Here is a 20,452-nt window from a genome sequence, read left to right on the forward strand (position 1 = left end):
CTTATATTCGGGCCAATACGGTACTATAAAACCACTCTGTCATTAAGTCTACATCACACAATATGCTGTGTATATTTTTCTGCTATATTTTTTGGTCTTTGCCAGTCACAAACCTGGTTATTTGTGTTTCTCCATGCTGAAACTCCATGAATCTATCCATCAATGTTCTAGTGCTGTGTGGAATTGAAGTGGCAACCCTTCAGGCTACAAGCCTGGGGTGCATTTCTCTAAACCATAGTTGCTAACTACGTTGGCACTGCTATTATAAAAAACAACAATGTTGTCATACTCTGTTGAGTTGAAAGCAGCATGGGGGAAAAGCGCCACTTCATACATTAACTAACATTTAAATCTACATGGAAATGGACAATAAAACACATATCACAGGTGGAAAAAACGAGGCTATGCATTTATTTTCATTGTATGTTGAGGGCAAAAGTTTCTGTATCGGTACTCTGTATTGGCAAGTACATAGTGTTCTCGTATCAATTTTCAAAAAAGTAATATAGTGCATCCCTATGTATTAACAGTACCATGAAAGTGACGTGACGGGTGTGTGTCTCCTTCACAGGTATGGTGCTCAGGCCCTGAGTCTTAGCAAGATCGTGCCCTTCCTCTGCACGTTAACCGGAGACCAAAACCCTCAGGTAACACACGCAGTCATTCTCACACATCTGTGCATCTTCCATGATGTGCTGTGTAGGTGGGCCACAATTCTAGCTATTTATATGCAAGGTACTGTGGTGTCATACCAAGGAATCAGAGGATGGTAGGCTTGAGAGGAAGCAAGGCCAATGGGTTGCACGGTTGCTGAGCCAATGCATACATTAATAAAACACACTGTTTTCAAAGCACTTTCTGGGTTCCCTTTGTCAAGTGTTTTCAAGTCCCAAAATGGCTTCCTTTTGGACAGAATGAAAAGGACTTGAGACTGCTTGAAGAGAGATGGAGAGTGGGGGCACTGCCATTAGGGTGAATACTGTATTTAAGCCTTTTTATGTGCGTCCGAGGGGAGCACACAAGGAGAGGAGAGGAGAGAGCGAGCGAGTGAGAGAGGCTTTGAAAGGGTAGGAGAGGAGAAGAAAGTCTGCCAGGGGAGGACAAGAGACAAGGAGAGAAGAGATGGGGAGGAGGAGACTCTTCTAGAGGAGGAAAAAAGAGAGGAAAGGTGAAGGGAGAGGCTGTTGAGGAGAGAAGAGAAGAGAGGAGGGGTTGCTAGCTGGCCGTCCTGCTGAGATGCTGAACAGTGTACTGTTAACACGGATGGGCTCGCTGTGTAATCAGGAGGGCACAGTAATTAGTTACTGCCACAGAGAAAAGACAATGAGCTGCTGCTACTGCTGCTGCTTCCTCCTACAGAAAACACTCACTTATCCTCCCCATGTGTTACATAACCACTCACTCGCTTGCTTACAAAGGCACAGAGTCAAACACTAAAGAAGGCAAAAAGTTAGAGGGTGGGGGAGACATGGTTGAAGAATTTGCAGGGACCAAATTACTGAAATGGATTGTTTTTTGGTGGGGGGTGAAAAGTGTCAGGTGGATTAGGTGTGCCAATAATTGTGACACAATGTCCTCATTTACATAATACATTGAATTCAGAATAAACTCAATTTAATTCTGGATGAAGCTTAGAAAACGCTTCACAATTCGGAATTAAATGAAAGTGCAATGTATACTCGACGGAACTTTTTAACTCTGAATTATTAATTCGGAATTAAAAATATCATGTAAACGTGGCCATTGAGATGTGAAAAATAAATGACATGTGCATTTTTGCTGTTCTGTGTCTTCTTGCCAAACTTTTAAAGCGCTTTGAGTCACACCCTTTTACATAGAAAATAAATATACTTAAAAATTGTATTGTTTGCTAAACGCATCCTTTGAAATGTCGTTTGTACAGTGAACAGTGACCTAAGCGTGACCTGACGCTGTCATTGATGTGTCGTAAATATTATGCTAATGTTGAGAGGGGGATCAGAAAGTTGTCATTGTCATTTGGGTTTGTGTGTGCTTGTGCACAGAGCCTTTTTTAATCCATTTTGTCATAAGCCCTTTTTGGGAAAGGGTGCCCGCTGCCTATTAAATCCTAAATATATCGGCCTCCAAAGCACATGCAAACATGAAATAAGTTACATTTAAAAGCTAGGACCCTCATTTTGCATTAGAATGTGTTCATTCAACTCGACGCACATTCTTATTAAAAAAACACTCAAATCTCAAGAGCCAGAATGCAGTGTATATGTGTCTCCAGGCTAAAATGGGGTAAGGAGCCTGTCCAATCCAAACAATGTCAACTTGTCTTGACAATACTCAAATGATACTTAATGACATTGACATAAGGTTTATGGCACGTTCATGACTGTGATATAATACTGTTATGACGGTGTCATGTTTATGTTGGTACCAATTGGTATTACTTCTGCATATTGGTTATAATTAGGGCTCTAAATTAACACTACTGACTGATAATGATTGTATGACTGATAATGATTGTATGTTTGTCTAGTAACCAAATTTGGCTCGTGATGATGAAAGTTAATTTATAGCCCTGGCTGATATTAAAGGGACAGTTTGGTCAATTTCAACATGCAGTTGTAATGCTCACACTACCCTGGACTTGTCAGTGCCTGAGATTTTTTTTTCTTCTTCTTCAGCCGTTTCCGAGATCCTGGTCATTGTAATGGGGGCAGCTCTTTGTTTACATTTCAAAAATTTTTTTTTATTTATTCCCAAAAACATCCAAAAGGTTATAAAACATCAGCAGACAACTAGCAAACAGCAGTACCTTTTGGGAAAATATTTGGAGTTGGCCTATGTTTCATTTTTTAAAAATGTAAACAAACGCTGCCCCCATTAGAATTGCTCATATCTCGGAAAGGGCTGAGACGAAAAATGTGGCATCACCAGGTACTGACAAGTCAAGGGTAGCGTGAGCAATACAACTGCATGTTGAAATTGACCAAACTGTCCCTTTAATGAAAAATAAAGTTTTTTTTAACATTTGTTGTTTTATTGTGATTATTGTTGTGTTGTAGGTGAGAGAGGCCGCCATAACGTCACTAGTGGAGGTGTACCGTCATGTCGGGGAGAGAGTCAGGGCCGACCTTGGCAAGAGTGGCCTCCCTCCTCAGCGGTAAGCTCCCTCTCTCTCCACACACACACACACATACACACACATATACACACACACTTATACACACACACACACACACACACACACACTTATACACACACCACCTCACGTGCTTCTGCTAACACACTGCTCACTCACGAGTAGTCATACTCCGGTCACACACACTGGTAATGCCGTCCTTAAGCTGGTGTGTGCTTAATCTTGCTGCCGCACGTAATGGCTCCTGGGCATTTAAACAACGAATAGGTGCTACATGCTTGTGCTGTAATGGTGAATGAGGTCCCAGTCTTTGATAAAGCACTAGACTGGTTTAATGGGAGCTGTTGACAATACCATGCATTCAATTTGGATCATGGCATTGTAATGGATTACAGTGTTTAAATGGCCAATGCCTGAAAATGTGTATTTTGTTTTAACTTATTAGGGCACCAGAATATTTAAAAATGCACCTTTGAATTGGATATTTAGAAATTTCACTTTTTGAATTGGATCTCAGCATTTCTGTACTGTAGTATGTACTGTATAGGGATGAAAGGAAATCTTACTAATTTGGGATTTGATATGGTGTTATTTAATCAGAGTTCTGTCATGGGTCAGATGGTTTTTGGGGGTGGAGAGAGGGGGGAAGCATATTTTCCATCCCCCTAACCCCCGGTGCAGTCACAGTGTACGTCAACCAGACAGATGAGATGAGCTTGGTGCTCCATTCTCCTCATTTGTGTCCAGCTAATTAAGTGTGTAAAATAATATAAATAAAAGATACATGTTTGGGCTGTGATGATGTATGTAATCATGGTAATTACCAGAAGGGGGGGGGGGGGTGGGCATATTGGGCAAATTGCCCATCCCCAGAGCCGGTGAACAAATGGGTCACTTATCCCAGGCCCAGGGAGTGGAGGGGCGCAGAGTTGGGTTGAGAAAGGGGGCCCTTTCAGATGATTTTGTCCCAGGCCCAGTCAAACCTGACACCTGGCCCATCCCGCTAACCCTGGGTGCAGTCATGCTAATATAATCTGAACCAGGGAGATGAGATGACATTAGATGACGTCTCCATTCTCCATGTTTGACAACCAATTCATCACGATTGAAATGGATCTCTCCCCTCTGTGGGCAAAATAAAATGGATTTCCCTCATGCGAGAGATGGAAAAACAAACGTGATTGGCCACATAGCGAGTTATTTCCATGTATGGCTGATATTACATGCTTTTCACGGTGCCGAAGGAATTCGTCTTTAGTCTGCCTCCTCGCATGATGAAACACCCTGCAATCACTCATTTTGTGACACTCATTTTCAGTTATTCCATGGCTCATCTCTGACTTCTGCGTTGTTGATGTCAAAAAACGTGCACCATCACTGATGTACAGTATGGCATCATTCTCTACCTTAAATTTGCAAAGATTGAGCCGTTCACTCAGGCTGTGAGCATTACAATACACTAAAACACCGTTGAAAACCGTTTTAAATATATTTTGGGCATTTTTGCCCCTCATTCAATAGGAAAGTACTGTATATGAGAGAGACACAGAGCGAGAGACAGAGATAGAATTAGAGGGAGAGAAAGACTGGGAAGGATCAGGGAATCACTGCAGGTTGGACTCAAACCTGGGTCCCCATATTCATCATGTTACGGTGCCCAACACACTCAGCCACAATAGACCATTTTGTCAAAAGAGACTAAAAAAAAATAGGACAAAACTGCTACACATGTGAGGAAACGGAGTACGCAGGTAGGTTAGTGTAGCGGAGTTCAAGGGGAGTGGAATTACTTTTTGCTCTGCATCGTGTCTTTAGTGGTGTCTTCCTTTGCTCTCTTTAGCTGCCCTTCTATCTTTCTTTTTTTCGTCAGTTGTATTTCACCCTTTGTCTTTCTTTCCCCTCTCGTTCCCTGTCCCTGTGTGGGTGTCCTGGTAAAGACCCAAAGTGTTAAGCCTGTAGACTGATGCTATCATCAACACTCTCTTCTCCTGTCTCCGACGCTCTCACACATACACACACTCTCTTCTCTCTTGCACTCTCTCTCTCTCTCTCTCTCTCTCTCGCTCCCTCTGTCCCACTCTGCCCCGCTGTCTGTCTGTCTCTCTCTTTATCGCATACTGTCACACGTTCACACACACTTCTCTTTTATCCCTTTCTTTTTCCCCCCACTGTCTCTCTCTCTCCCTCTCTCTGCATGTCTCTCTCCCATTCCCCTTTCCTCACCCTGCGTGGGTGTCCCCGTCAAGACCCCGGCGTGCCAGACAATGGAAAATCTGCACGGGTGTCTGGAAGGAGAAGAAGAAGAAGAAGGGAGAGGGAGGAGGAGGGAGGAGGAGGCATGCATACATACAGTATATTCTGTGTATATGTTCATAGGATGGACGTTCTAGCATTAGCACCACAATTAGCCTAGCGCAGAGCTGCTTACAGCTTTGACTGGGCCCGGGGCACAGTCATCTTAAAGGCCTACCACGCTAATATACAATGTAATGGGGACCCATTTCTGCCTGCCCCCCTTCTCCCTGGGCCAGGAACAGCTGACCCCTTTGCCCCCCCTGTCGGCTACCCTGGCCTAGCGCTCGGAGCTGCGACTGCTGCCTGACACTGGCCCCTCCCGAAGCTGACTATACCCAGCTGGGGTGTTGCGTAAGAGAGAGAGGGAGAGAAGAGAGGGAGGGAGGGAGAGAGAGAGGCAGGGAGGTGAGGGAGGGAGAGAGAAAGACTGAAAGGGAGGGAGGGGGAGAGCGGGACAGAGAAGAGACTAGAAATGGGAGATGGAGAACAAAGTCTGTGTTTTTGGGGGTGCGGACTGTGGGCTCATTCACACACATGCACACACACACACACACACACAATACACACGCTTGGAAATGCACACACACACACACACACACACACACACACACACACACACACACACACACACACACACACACACACACACACACACACACACACACACACACACACACACCAGTGCTTTACACTAACTTTTTCGCTTACCAGCCATTTTGGCTAGTGGTTTTCCTGACTCACTAGCCATTGGGCCTCTTCACTAGCCATAATTTCCTTAACCATCATAGCAGCTTTAATGAATTATATAATAGGCTGTAATAATGTAGGCCTAATGTAGGATAATATAACATAATATAACATAACATAATATAATATAATGTAATATAATATAATATAATATAATATAATATAATATAATATAATATAATATAATATAATATAATATAATATAATATAATATAATATAGGGCCTAATAACTAGAATTGTTATTAACTGGTCCATGCATGCATGCATGCTATAAGAACAGATTAATTTATCTGAGGAATGGCATAGCTGTGCAGAAACACCAAGCACAGTGTTGTGGAAGGGCACAAATGTAAGCTACATGAGAGCAAAATATTTCCGTCTTTGATCTGAAGGGCACTTTCGATGCGCAAAGTAGATAGTGCAAAGTCATTGCCAAGCTTCGCATGTCATAAAAGTAGGCTATCCACTAGAAGGCACACACATATGCGGCCGGTAACTACAGAAGGAGCTACGACTTCCTTTCATTCCGTTTAATATTGAGTTGTTTAAAATATAGGCTAAACGGACGCAAGGCAAGATGGGCACATGCGAAGGGACATGGGACATGATTTGTGCAGTCTGGAAGCTACTGCGCGTTGTTTAAGCCCCGTTTGACAGTCGGGAACAACGGCACAAGAAACATGGAGGAATATTAAGGTATGAAGACATACAGGCAAATCAGAAAATGATTTAAACCGAACATTATTAATGCCGCATGTGTCCTTGTCTCAAGACTTTCACAAGACTGAGGTGTTCTCCTCTCGCCTTGGTCATTTTAATGTCCACTACTACTATGCATTGTACTAATGACAGATCCCAAAACAGGTCAGTTGAGATGAACTTCGCTAGGCTACTTTATTTTCACGTGAAGGTTTTCAGTGACATTTCCAAACGCGCGCTGATGTGCTGGTAGCTCGCTGCTGCCCAAAGAGGCTTGAGACAAGAGGGCTTACTCACGTCATAACAGCGTAGTAGGAAATGATGGCGAGGGGAGTACGGAAATGTTATTCACTGTGGAACAGGTCATAGGACAGCGTGAATGTCTGTCAGCTGCCCTTAATTACCCCCAATAATTACTGCTGACCAACAGCTGCCGTTACTTGGCCACAAATTATCCATCTTGGTGTCGCCCCCACTGACCATGTGCAATGGAGTACGAAAATTGCATCCATCGCACCCACTGACCAATGACCATGCTCAAGGGAGTTTATTTTCCATCCACTCGTGTCCTCAGGCAACACCCCCGTACTACACCGTGGCCAATGCATTCCCCGCCAAGAGATTGTTCTTTCTCTTGAGTTTCTTTGCTGCTGCCTCTCATATTCGCAAGACTAGCTAGATTCCTCTAGTGCGTGAGACACAGGTGACACGTGACACAGGTGCTTCATGGGTATTGTAGGCTCGCGAAATCGCATTGCATTGCGCTTGTAGCTAGGGCTGTCCACGACCAAGGATTTTGTTGGTCGACCAAAGGTCGTCATTTTCTCCGACTAATCGATTAATCGCCCGCCCCCCCCCCCCCCCCCAAAAAAATATATATATATATAATTTAAAAAAAAATTTTTTTTTATTTTTTTTTGTACACATCACATTTTGACCCAGATAGCCCTACTAGGCCTAATGAATATTCGAAGTTCGAATTTACATAGTTTAAGCCTGTAAAACACAAATAAAAAACGAATTAAAATTAATATTCAGTGATGGAAACAAACTGTCTGCCTGAAAGCAGTAGCCCAACTGGAGGGCAGAATCAATATCCCCGCGTTGACGTTTTCATCTATTTCGACATTTGTTGCAGCATTACTGTATAGTTGTTCACTGGAATGTCCATCAAGCGCTTAGTGTCTGTTTATGGTCTTAAATGATGCGCAGCATTTCCCCCTTTAAATGACCCACGCTGGTTTTGTTTATCGCTGCACTGGAGTCTTGACAAGAGTTGCCGTTCAGGGCAGCAAACAGAATTCTGATAAGTTTGTCGGTGAATGACTTAACGTAGGCCTACACACACACCCCAAAATATGTTCATATCTGGTGGTGGTTCTTTGGATGTTGGCCAGCACGGAGTAGCCTACAATTGTACAGCAAAGTGGTATGGAAGCTAACAAAGTGCGACTTAGCACCATGACGTTGCAACATAGCATTTTGGAGCTTCAGAATATGTAACGACACGACTTCACACTTTTTACACCGTCTGCAATAAACGGATAATTATGCGAGACGAGACAGATGCAGGCGGCTCCCTGTAGTTCTGTTAACCAATGGAATCAATGAGTCGAGTGAGGTATTGTAGCAAACGGTGCCGGGTAGTGTACGGGTGCGTGTCGTGTGTATGAGAGAGGGAGGGGAGAGCAGCATCTGCCGTGGTGGTGAAGTTACATAATTAAACGCACCTGTCGTTCGAATTCGCGTGGTTCTTCTCGCCCGACGTTAGTGACCATTGGCTGACAAGCAGTAGTATCCTTTTCAAAAATAATCCCATGTTTTAGAGCTCCTTCCAGACATGGTCAAAATAACTTCTATCCTTCTCAAACAAATCAACAACGCGTCTTCCTTTGTCACGCCCTTCAAGTTAAGAGTCCTGAAAGAACTTTGACGAGATGCTGTTTTTTTTTCTTTTTCTCCGCTGCGACCAATCGACCAATGGGATTCGGTCGACTGGAATTTTTTTTGGTCGACCAACGATTAGTCGATTATTTGCGGACAGTCCTAATTGTAGCAAAGACGGTCCGAGGGAAAAAACTACAAAATGCGGTGCCTCGTCATTTAGAATAGTAACGGACCCGCCAGAATGGCTAGTGAACCTTCGGTATCTACTAGCCAACGCCGACTTTCACCCGCATTTGGCTACCTGGCGTGTGTTAGTGTTAAGCCCTGACACACACACACACTAGACACTCGTGTGCACACTCGCACATACGAACATGCACGCATGTTATACTAACGTCATACTAGTATATACTATACACACAGGCGCATACGAACGAATATGCACACGTTATACTTACTACGTATGCACACACACACAATGTACATCTGTGCACACTCACACATACAAACATGCGCACACACACACACACACACACACACACACGCGCATAAACAGAGGCCCACTGACTGCATATTGCGGAGCATGTGTGGATGCCTCTTGCATGTCTCGTCTGCTTGTCAGCTGGTAGACTGCAGGTGTGTTCCCTCTTCCCCAGGCCTCCACTGTGTTGCTGGCCCCTTTTTAAACCCATCTCCAGCAGGGGTGGGGATCTTTTACTTTGAGGAGCCACTTCAAATTTTAGAAAGTCCACCAAGGGCCATACTATGACCGCCGTACTATGATACCTGATTTCCACCTGCACTTAGGACCTCCTTATATCACCTTTACAACATACCCCACCTTCACTACATCCCCTGAAAGTACAACTTCATTGTATTGCAAATGTACAGTACTTTCTAAGATTGCTTTACAAAACATGTCATATTTCATGTGCAACTGCATAACGTTAAAATTATATCTGGAGCTGGATAAGGCGGCCTCATGGGTCATACTGTAGGTTCCCTATGTAACGGAGGCTAACTAGCACAGAGTTGGCGTGGAACGTTGGTAAACCTCCCTCCGATAGCCTCATACAGTCTCGTGCCGTTGGGCCGAGAGACTAGTCTCTTGGCCCAGCGGTATCGTACTGTGTCTCCCATTGCCGAACCGTTGTAGTTGACGAGGTCGCACGTTCGATCCCCGAGGGGGGTGAACAGGTGCAAGATGACCTCCGTCACACCTACTCATGGTGTAAAGGGACCGTGTTTATAATAACACCACACTAGTAGTTTTATTCTGTAGGTTAACTTTGTAGGCCAGTTAGTTGTCACTTATTTAGTGTTGCTTCATTTAATTAATTCAAGTCAAGTTTGTCGAAATAGTTGCTGTATGAAATTGTGGTTCTTTGAATTTGAAAACATTCTTTCAAACTGACAGAAATTCAGTAGCTTTACAGTTAACATACTAGGGTTAATTCAATTTTGATTAATGTTTTATAAATTGTATGCATGTATTTGATGTGGTTTGTGTTCAACAGGCTTCAGATGATCCAGGGGCGGTTTGATGACGTTCTGCATTCTGGGAACATGGCCCTGACACTCAGTGTTGGTAAGTATGATGTCAAATCAAGGCTTTGTTCACACATCGGATGTATAGTCATTTGTTGTCATATGCAGCTAGGTCGGTCTGGCTGCCTGTCTGCCTGTCTGCCTGCCTGCCTGCCTGCCTGCCTGCCTGCCTGTCTGCCTGTCTGTCTGTCTGTCTGTCTGTCTGTCTGTCTGTCTGTCTGTCTGTCTGTCTGTCTGTCAGGTTGGTCCATCAGTCGAAAATTATTTCCTCCACCAAGGAGGTTATGTTTTCGGTCGCGCAGGTTTATTTGTCAGCAGGATAACTCAAAAAGTTATGAACAGATTTTGATGAAATTTTGTGGAGTTGTTGGAAATGACAAAAGGAACAAGTGATAAAATGTTGGTGGTGATCCAGGATTTTTTAAAGTTATGTTATAGGCATAGAATTCCACAGCATGTACGGTAGATGTTATGGCATCAGTATCCCCATAGCCTTGGTGGAGGTTTACTTTGTTTAGGGCTGGATGATGTAGGTCCAGGCACTTTGGCTACAGTAGATCTGAGGATCGGGACTATAGTACTAATGGAGCTAACAAACACGTCTACTGTTACTTTCACTGATGTGAGGGTTCCATCCATCATGCAGGTAGAAGACTGTTTACATGCGATAAGCAAAGCAGCAGGGTGCAATAAGTAAGAGGATTAGACCAGGGCTGTCCTCAACGTGAACCCCTTGCTGTGACATCTTGGGCAAACACGACGAGCCAGGCAACACATTACTGCTCAATTACAGTGTTGTACTGTAAATGAGAACATGGTTGTAGTTGTGCTTGCCAGAAGCTTGTCACTCTGCAAGCAAAGGGAATTTAGTTACTTAAATGTTATCAGTTTGAAATGGGTCTATCATTAAAAACCTTATTGCGAAATGAATTTGATGTTTGGCTGCTGCTCATAATCTACTCTGTAGACACCATGTGCTGTGTACCCATTTGGGTTGTGTTCGAAGAAGCAAAAGAGGAGGCGATCATTATCTCTTTCAGGGATTTGAATAATTTCAAATATTATAATATTTTGCTTTTCTACAGCACAAATCTAACTTTCGTTGGGTAACTTTTGCACCATAATCAGAGGCATACCCATCACCTGGTCTGTGAAAACGTACACGATATTTTCCCCAGTGCGTCACGACTTGTCAGTAATAAATTCTGCATGCAACAAAGCAATAATAGTCATAGACATTCTATGTCTATGTCAAAACATTCTAATAGCATTCTGTTCCAATCATTGAGAGTAAATAGAATGGAGGCCAAAATTCTATTTCATTGTTGAAGCCAAGTTGGAGCCAAGGTTGGACCCAAAAAGACCAAAAAATGGCCAAATCCCATTCATTCCTATGAGAGACATAAAACCCTGTATCTCCCTTAAATGCCATTCCAGGGGGATCATTTTTCACTCAACTAGTAGGTCCCCTTGCTCTCCAACTTACCAGGGTGGTGATTTTTTGTGGTGATGTTTTATTTTAGAGAGATATTAAAAGTTAAATTGACCAATGAGCATCAGAACATGGTTTGATTGACCGTTAGAAGTCTTGTTGTTGTCCAATCAGCACCTGCGTTTGGCGTTGCTAAGGTGGAATGTAAGTTGGAATGTTCCCAAATCTGGCTTCAAAGCGTTGAATGGCAAATAGCGTTGATTTGGCGTCCATTCTGTTTACTGTCAATGGTTCCAATAGAATGTGAAATCATTCGAAACTCTGGCGTTATATTCTTTTGTGCTTTACTATCGGAGTGAGACAGAGGGTTTGGTTTCCACATCGCTCTCTACTCAGCAGCTTTTCCTGCTGTTAGGCTGTAAATCTGCCTCTGTGTTTTCTCTACTCGAAATCGCAGCGTCAAACACACATGAAATATTTAATCTGGTACAGTAGCATGTGGTGGTGATGAGCAGGTTGGCCTGTAAAACTCGACCTTGGTAGTGACCTGTCTGTCAGTGCAGTGTGGTAACAAAGATAAATCGTACCACGTGTCACCAATGCAGTAAAAGTGGGATGAAGTCCGGTCTCCTAAGCGTGTCTTTCCGTTGGATTCCATTCATTCTGCTAGTCTCCTAGTCTAATGGGCCATGGTTGCTATAGGGTTACGGTATAGCACCTTACGTTGTGTGGATTTCGAAATAAACTCCTTATGAACTGTCTCCATCAGGTGTCTTTGGCCTTGTTTTGATCAGCTTTCATCTTGGATGACTTGGGGAGTGTGGCGACTGTGATGAAAAAAATTGACAATCCCCTGTCAAGGTGCAAGACAAAGGCCTATTCATGGTCTGATTGACAGAAGTTCACATACACTTAAATTCCCTCTGTTACATGTATTGCATGGCATAAGATTTTGATGGTCAAAATGTTGTGAATCTGATATGGAATAAATGTAATGGAATGATTTCAATGGTGCTGAGAGGGAGACTGCGGTCTACTGTCAAACTCCTGGATCTCCTGATTGCATGATTGATTCCTGATTGATTGATTGATCTTAGGAAGGCAGATTGCAGGAGTAGATGTTGCTCCACTGGGAAGATAGTGTTTCCCCCACTGCTTTGTAGTAGACCGTAGTTCTGTATAACAATAGACCCATAACCAGTTGCCGTTCATTCACATCAGCGGGAGCAGTTTGCACAAGCGATATGCAAAGACCATTGGGGATAAGACGTGATTTATTGCTTTACCATGACTGTCTACGTCTCCAAATAATCACCAACTTTACTCATCATATATTTCAAAATTGCTTTCATTAAAAAGACTGTCATTGTCTGATGTAGAATGTCCTATGTTAAGTCGAAAATGTGTAGTCAAATGTCAAGGGATTTTGCTTCAACAAACTGATATATTGTTTGCCATCCATCCATCCATCCATCCATCTATCTATTCATCCATTTTTGTATTTTTCTGGGTATTACTGGCAAACAGAGCATTGTTATGGGCCACCGGCACTGGGCAGCAGTGGTCAGTATAGGTCACGAGCTGGTGACATCACCCGAAAGGAACACCATGTTACCATGGGAAACCAGCTTATTAGCTCTAGACCCTAGAGTTACAGAAGGGATGCATACCGTCTCTCTCTGGATTCTCTCTCTTTGCATCTCTGTCTCGGTCTCTCTCTCGGTCTCTCTCTCTCTCTCTCTCTCTCTCTCTCTCTCTCTCTCTCTCTCTCTCTCTCTCTCTCTCTCTCTCTCTCTCTCTCTCTCCCTCTCCGCCTGCTCTTCTTAACCCAGTCTGACGTCCCCCACCAATAGCCTGATTTCATGTAAGTGGGTTGTAAATGCTAAAAACCTAGAAGCTAAAAGCTGACTGGGATAACCCACTTCCAGTGAGAGATGCTAGGCTATGTCTGCAGTCAGGGTTAACAGGGCATGCAGAGCAGATAAGGGCATACATGTCTAATCAGCTAATTGCCATAAAGCTCTCTCATGGCCCTTTGCCATTAAATGTTGAAACTGCATTGCTTGTTTTCCAAGGCAAAGGCATTTTCTTACATATATCCAGGAATTTTGAATAAACTAGGTTCAGACACAGATATTATTTAGCCCCCAGAAAGGGTATCTCGCACAAGTGAGAGTTCACAAAAGTGCCACTGCCATCAGCAATCCCGTTACCAAAATCTCATCTGCGGCTTGGTCAGTGCATCTGCCCAAATACTAATCACTTATTGAGTCAACTAAGCATCAAGTCAAACAGGTAGTGTTGCATTTGTTTTCTTCACCACACGGTGTACTCAATGTAAAAAGTAATGCTTACAGTTTCAGTGCCATATCTTGAGTTTTGCAATGACTTGCCATTTAATGATCTAATGATTTAATAATGAATAAGTAACACTTTCTGTTCCTCATTGACCAGTTTAAAGTTTTCACTATAGTAACCATAGTCGGTTAGTTTGTTTACAGTGTATCACTGTATATTGTGTCAGATGCATGTGGCTGATCTCTGCACAGCACCTCACATAGTGGGCAAGATGATTTGGGTCATTCAATAGATGATGCATAGATCTAGTCCACAAGTTGCATCGCTAATTCACTACATAGTTTACTGCATTGTGGTGGAGGACGAGTACACAATTCTACCGCTGTCTTGACAGCAATTGGCTCCTAAGGACATCTCGTCCCCTCTCTCGTGCCACACTACAGAGGTTAGAAGTTAAGCTCACAGCACTCTTAAGAAGACAACAGGCATGTCTAGAGCCTTCCTGCTCTGACAATTGACCCACAGATGGTTGTTTTTGGATGGGTAAGAAATTGAAGCATTGTGTGTGTGTGTGTGTGTGTGTGTGTGTGTGTGTGTGTGTGTGTGTGTGTGTGTGTGTGTGTGTGTGTGTGTGTGTGTGTGTGTGTGTGTGTGTGTGTGTGTGTGTGTGTGTGTGTGTGTGTGTGTTTTTGTTTTTGTCTGGGGCCCCTCGCTGCTCATACTTGGAGGGTGAGTGAGAGGGAGAGAGATTGGTGAGAGGCACAGGAGGACAGAGGAGGGAAAGAGAGGAAGAGAAGAGGAGAGCAGAGAGGGAGAATCGGAGCGTTATAGCGAGCAGTGAGAGCCGTGCCTGTCTCTGACTCACACTGATCCAGTGTGACAGCGAGGGAGAGAGAGGGGAAGAAAGAAGTGTCAGTGTGGATGTGTGTGTGGATGTGCCTGCACAGAGTTACATGACTATGGGGGACGATGGAGATGGTGAGTAGTGGCTCTGCATCTGTCTATTTGTGTCTCTCTGTGTCGATAAATATAATACGCGACTGGTTCCTTTTTGTGTGGGTCGAAGAATGCAACTTCCCTTTTCTTCATGGTTGCTTTTTTGGACCATTGTGGAATCAGAGGACTGGAACATATGGGCTCATGAATCCACTTCAGGCACATTGTCGTTGTCGAATGCAACGTGGATCAGTTCTCTTTCGGAATAAGGTCTTCTCTCGTGGTCTTGCATTGCTGTGCTGGTTGCGAAAGTTGTTGTGAATTTCCCTGTGACAAATTGAATTTGAGGTCACAGTCATAGCCTGTCCATGTGTTGCGTTGGCTGGGCGTTTAGTAGGGGGAGATGGCACGAGAAGAGAAAGAGGACATAGTGTATAATACCATGGCTATTTTGATGTTTGCGTAACTCTGGCCAACGTCTTATTTGCATTATGTTACATTGTGTGTATTCTTTTAATGGGCTCTTGAGTGATTATATGATCGCCCTCATTTTAATTAACAGTCTGAAGCTTCCAGCAATAAAAGTGTGCATGAACATTTTGACCTTAATTGCGGACGAACGATGAGCACTAGTAACAGCTTTTGACTTGGTCATATCTCTACATGTTTACATCAGATGATATAGCAACATGAGTAAAGGGAATGAAAATAGAAGAACATTCATGATATTATTATGCATAGCGGTGTTGAATGGCTTTCTAATATGCTCTATGGCATTGTAATAGGCAGCAGTGACAGTCATTTCACATCACGCAAGCATTGATTTTGGTACTTAGCACTGCTGTCATTAGGGCTGCAGAGAGATTTGCACTTGCTTGCTTGCTTGCTTGCTCTCCATTCCCCGTGTGGCGACAACAGGAGCATAAATAGACCAGGATCCTTCAGGGCAGAGTAGCACATGGAGTTTGGTCGCAAAGCATATTTTTGACCTTGGTGAAGCATGTACGCATCATTACTTTCTGTCCAGACGTTCCATCAGACGTCTGGGAATGTATCATCATTACATGATAACGGCATGTTTATCGTAATAGTGTAGCCTGTATGTTGTGTTCCGTTTTGCGGCACCTATCCCGACCATGACTCCTTCGGCACAAGACAGGCTGTAAAGGGACTTTGCTGACTAGATAAAATATAGATAAACTGTTAAATGGACAAGGAAGGCTGCTGCATGATTTGCGTATGATGCACTGGCTTCATTGGTGATTCATCCAGCTGTTTGTTTTATGAATCTGTATAATCCAAGGCAAGCACAAGGCACTGTTCACATTCAAGTCTGCATGCACATCTTGTGTATAAATTCGTGGTTAAAGTTCCAACCAACAGAGAAGCAATGTATGGGGACTCGATGAGAGAACATTATAACTGTTCTGATGTTCAATCATTGGGAGGACGGTAATTCCTGAAGACCATTACTTCTGGTAGTGGTGAAGGAAGGGCTATTTGGATGCTTCCTGCAGTGGTGCAGGGCTATTTGGATGTGGCGATGCTTCTGGTTTAAAGGGGCCATGCTGCCCACTGTTGGCACTTGGCAACTGGTGAAATGCATGAGGTCATCCTTCCCCACCCCTGGCAGATTGGGCACCACAAATGACCACATATGCACACCCCTGTTCTCTCTCTCTCTCTCTCTCTCTCTCTCTCTCTCTCTCTCTCTCTCTCTCTCTCTCTCTCTCTCTCTCTCTCTCTCTCTCTCTCTCTCTCTCTCTCTCTCTCTCTCTCTCTCTCTCTCTCTCTCTCTGTGTGTGTGTGGCTGAGACGAATGGCTTCATCTATAGTGGTATTGAGAGTGTTAAATGGGAAGATATCTACATTGAACTTCCATTCCATCTAGTTTGTGTACGTAGTTGTAACTTTCCAAGGCCAATTTTCCATGGCCCACAGACCCGTGTTGCTTGGATGCATAGGCTTGATCATTATAAAATACCTGATATTTCAGTAGGGATATACTGATACTGGTATCGGTATCGGCACCCGATACTGCTCATTATACTCGTACTCGTCAAGCACTTGCCGATACCAGGAACGATACTGCTCTTCTGTGGACTTGAAAGCAGCATAGAAAAAGGTGCCACCTCGTAAATTTACTAACATTTAAATCTACATGGAAATGGACGATAAAAATATCACAGGTGGAAAAAAACAAGGCCATGCATTTATTTTCATTGTATGTTGGTGGTAAAAGGCATCAGTACTCGGTACTCGGTATCGGCAAGTACACACATTAATGTACTCGTACTTGTATCGGTTTTCAAAAAAGTGGTATCGGTGCATCCCTATATTTCAGTATTGTCAAGATGGTGTTGGGATTTGTTAGTGCCGTGATTCCGTTGCCAACATCGAAATTATACTGAAATGCAAGAGAATTGATTCTTTTTTCCCCCAAGTTAGAGCAGTTGGGAAACATCACTCCACTAATGGACTGATTTTCATTTAGGTTGCAATTTACTTTGAAAATCTTAAAGCTGATATTCCTCTAGCAGACAAAGTCAAAGAAACACTCTTTACCTCGTCAGTAGGAAGGAAGACACAAATTCGATGCTTCTGATGATAAAGTACAGCTTGTCTCAGACTCAGGAATAGTCGTGCCCAAGGTACTTCAATGCATGGTTTGATCATTTTGCATGATGGTCAGCGATTCTGCTGTTCAGGTCTCCTAGAAAACAATCCTTCTCCACGTTGACGCCTGTAGTCATTACACTGTTTTTTTTCCAGATGGCTGGCAATTTGTTGCAGTGAGAAGACCCTCAGTTCGCATTCATTCCCAAACCAAATCAAAGTCTTTATTCATGCAGTTATACAGTACAAGACTTGGGATCATAAAATGGGAAGGCGGCAACTGATATTCAGCCAGAAATCAGAATGTGTCTATCAGAACAGAAGCGTTAACTTTTCACCACTTCAGTAGATAAGAGCATGTGTCAAGGTGACCTGAGGATAACAGTAGACTACACAGGCCTGTGTAATGATAAGATTGTAAACATTTCTTATGTCTTGGCATTGGAGGACTGATTACCGTACATGTTCTTAGTAAGTCAAAGAAGACGGAAAAAATTAAAGTGGCTTTCCATAAATGGAAGTTAAATGTGGAATTTCTCATAGAAAAGGTGTCAAAGTAGGCTATTACATTCAGGGGGGGGAAGGAGTCACGCACAGGAGCTGAATGTACTTCAGTAAAACTGTATTATAAATGCTGAAAGTAAAGAAAACCAATGACAAAATGGGGGAACAAACATTCCCAATTGGGAACATTGATGATGGGCTAGACCCGAAACGTTTGTTAGCCCACTATGTCCTTGGTTTTCTTTATATCTGGCATTTATAATACAGTTTTACGGAAATGCATGCAGCTCCTGTGTGCGACTCCTTCTTTTCCCCCCTGAATTACTATTGTGGAGTTACGCACTGAGCCAAACTTCCTGAGAAAGACAAAGGCGCGGACGCCAGCTCTACCTTCACCAAAGTCTTACATTCACCAGGAAATGGACTTGGATATTCATTCTGAACATGACTTTCTATTCTTCTGTAAAGATCAAGAAAGAAATAGCTGCATAAAATATTCTAGTTTTCAAGTTCAGCCGCAAAAGCACATGCAGGAGGTCAACACTGTCAGTTCTGTTCTCATGAGATTCCTCTGCCTACCAGTTTATCTGGTGAAACCTGACTGAGACGGGGGAAATTAGGGAAAAGCAAATACATGGGGAAAAGTCTGACCTACAGCCTGAAGCAAATACTCTGAGTCGGTTGTGCATTTTTTTTTGAGGTGTGAGTAATCAGATGCTGTTGAGAGAAATGCTGTTGACTTTTATATCTTGTATTTTATATGGTTAGACTAGTGTAAAAAATAAATGTCAAATTTCTTATAAAGTATCCCCCAAAACACTGTGGTGCATCAGCAGCATGTGAACCAAAGGGAACTGTATCAAATCCTTGTCTACACAGCTGTTAGTGCATTTCAGTATGTAGAAGACTTAGAGACTAACGAGATGATTTAGTCAGGCATAGGCCCAATTGTTGTCTGCAGTTTATGATTTTGATTTTTAATTGTAGATTTAGCAGAGCATGACTTCATCAGATATTTTGTTGTGCATTCGGCTGATTTGAGACTTAACTACTATTTTGTTGTACTGTATAGATTGTATCTCCATTTTAGAGAACTATTATACTTTCTGTGATTATTTAGTTAATGCTTTAGTTCAGTGGTTCCCAACCTATGGGTCGGGACCCACCTTATGGGTCGCCAAAGATCCACAGGGGGTCGCGGAGCCCTCTTGATTTTAAGGGGTTTCATTTTAAATATATATAGCCCATGTTGAATAAAAGACAAAGCATTTAACTAATAAATGCATAGAAGCAACAAATTGTAAGTGCTACATTAAACATTTATTCTATATTTGACCAAAGACGAATTGAGGAATAAAATAACTAAAATTAGTTTTCGCAGGAAACAGAGGGCATCTTGTGACTCCGTCTCGTGCGGGCGCTCGCGTGGTTGGGTCACCAAAGCTTACAATAGTAAGAACATGGGTCCCTTAAGAAAAAGTTTGGGAACCACTGCTTTAGTTAATGCTGATATTTGGCTGATTTGAGAGTTTACTGTTATTCCAATGTATAGATCAGCACTGCTTAATTTCCTGCCGTCTTGTGCTGTCCCAGTTCATGAATTGGGCTGATTTGAGAGTTGTGACTGTTATTTCGATTGATCTGATATAGATTAGCATAGGGTAATTTCCTGGGGTCTTTTGTGCCGTCTGGGTAGACATGCATCAGGCTGATTTGCCTGGAAGCTGTAGCCGGTCACGTTACCATGGAAACTGACAGCATGCGCGAGTGCCCCCACCCCCGCGACGTTGGTCTCTTCCTGGTGTGGTTTTTGTTGACACACCCAGACCATCGGACAATGGAGCCAGCTAGCGGTGGCCTCCGCTAGACCGCTAGCTCTTCCCCCCCAATGAGGAGTGGAAACGTCAGGCTGTGTGTCTGACTTTCTGCACATAGCACAATCACATCCATCAGCCTTGTAGCGTTTTACTGTCAGTTGTCAGTCTTTTGTGTTATTCTGAACACTTCCCTTCAGCTGTCTTCTGCCATACTGGCATCACCTCTTCACTTCCACCCCATTTCTTTTTCTCTCTCTGTCTTCATCTTTCCATCTTTCTCTCCATGTTTTCCTCCTTTCCATCTTTCTCTCCATGTTTTCCTCCTTTCCTTCTCTCTCTCTCTCTCTCTCTCTCTCTCTCTCTCTCTCTCTCTCTCTCTCTCTCTCTCTCTCTCTCTCTCTCTCTCTCTCTCTCTCTCTCTCTCTCTCTCTCCCTCCTTCCCCCTCCCTCTACCATGCTTTTCCACTGTAACTCTCTCTCCTTTTGTCTTTGTCATTCTCTCTCACCCACATATGCACAGCTGCAATTACACACACACACACACACACACACACACA

General features: G+C 43.2%; 1 protein-coding gene across 1 annotated transcript in view; it reads left to right on the forward strand.

Annotated features, from left to right (window-relative positions):
* The window catches only part of clasp2 (cytoplasmic linker associated protein 2), an 85,496-nt gene that overhangs the window by 11,875 nt on the left and 53,169 nt on the right, over positions 1-20,452 (forward strand). Inside the window, exons 5-7 of the mRNA XM_063185323.1 lie at positions 572-647; positions 3,039-3,136; positions 10,262-10,332. Of these exons, the coding sequence (XP_063041393.1) occupies positions 572-647; positions 3,039-3,136; positions 10,262-10,332 (245 nt within the window). The remainder of the gene's footprint in view (positions 1-571; positions 648-3,038; positions 3,137-10,261; positions 10,333-20,452) is intronic.

The sequence above is a fragment of the Engraulis encrasicolus genome, chromosome 20 (genome assembly GCF_034702125.1).
Source record: "Engraulis encrasicolus isolate BLACKSEA-1 chromosome 20, IST_EnEncr_1.0, whole genome shotgun sequence".
In the NCBI taxonomy this organism is placed as follows: domain Eukaryota; kingdom Metazoa; phylum Chordata; class Actinopteri; order Clupeiformes; family Engraulidae; genus Engraulis; species Engraulis encrasicolus.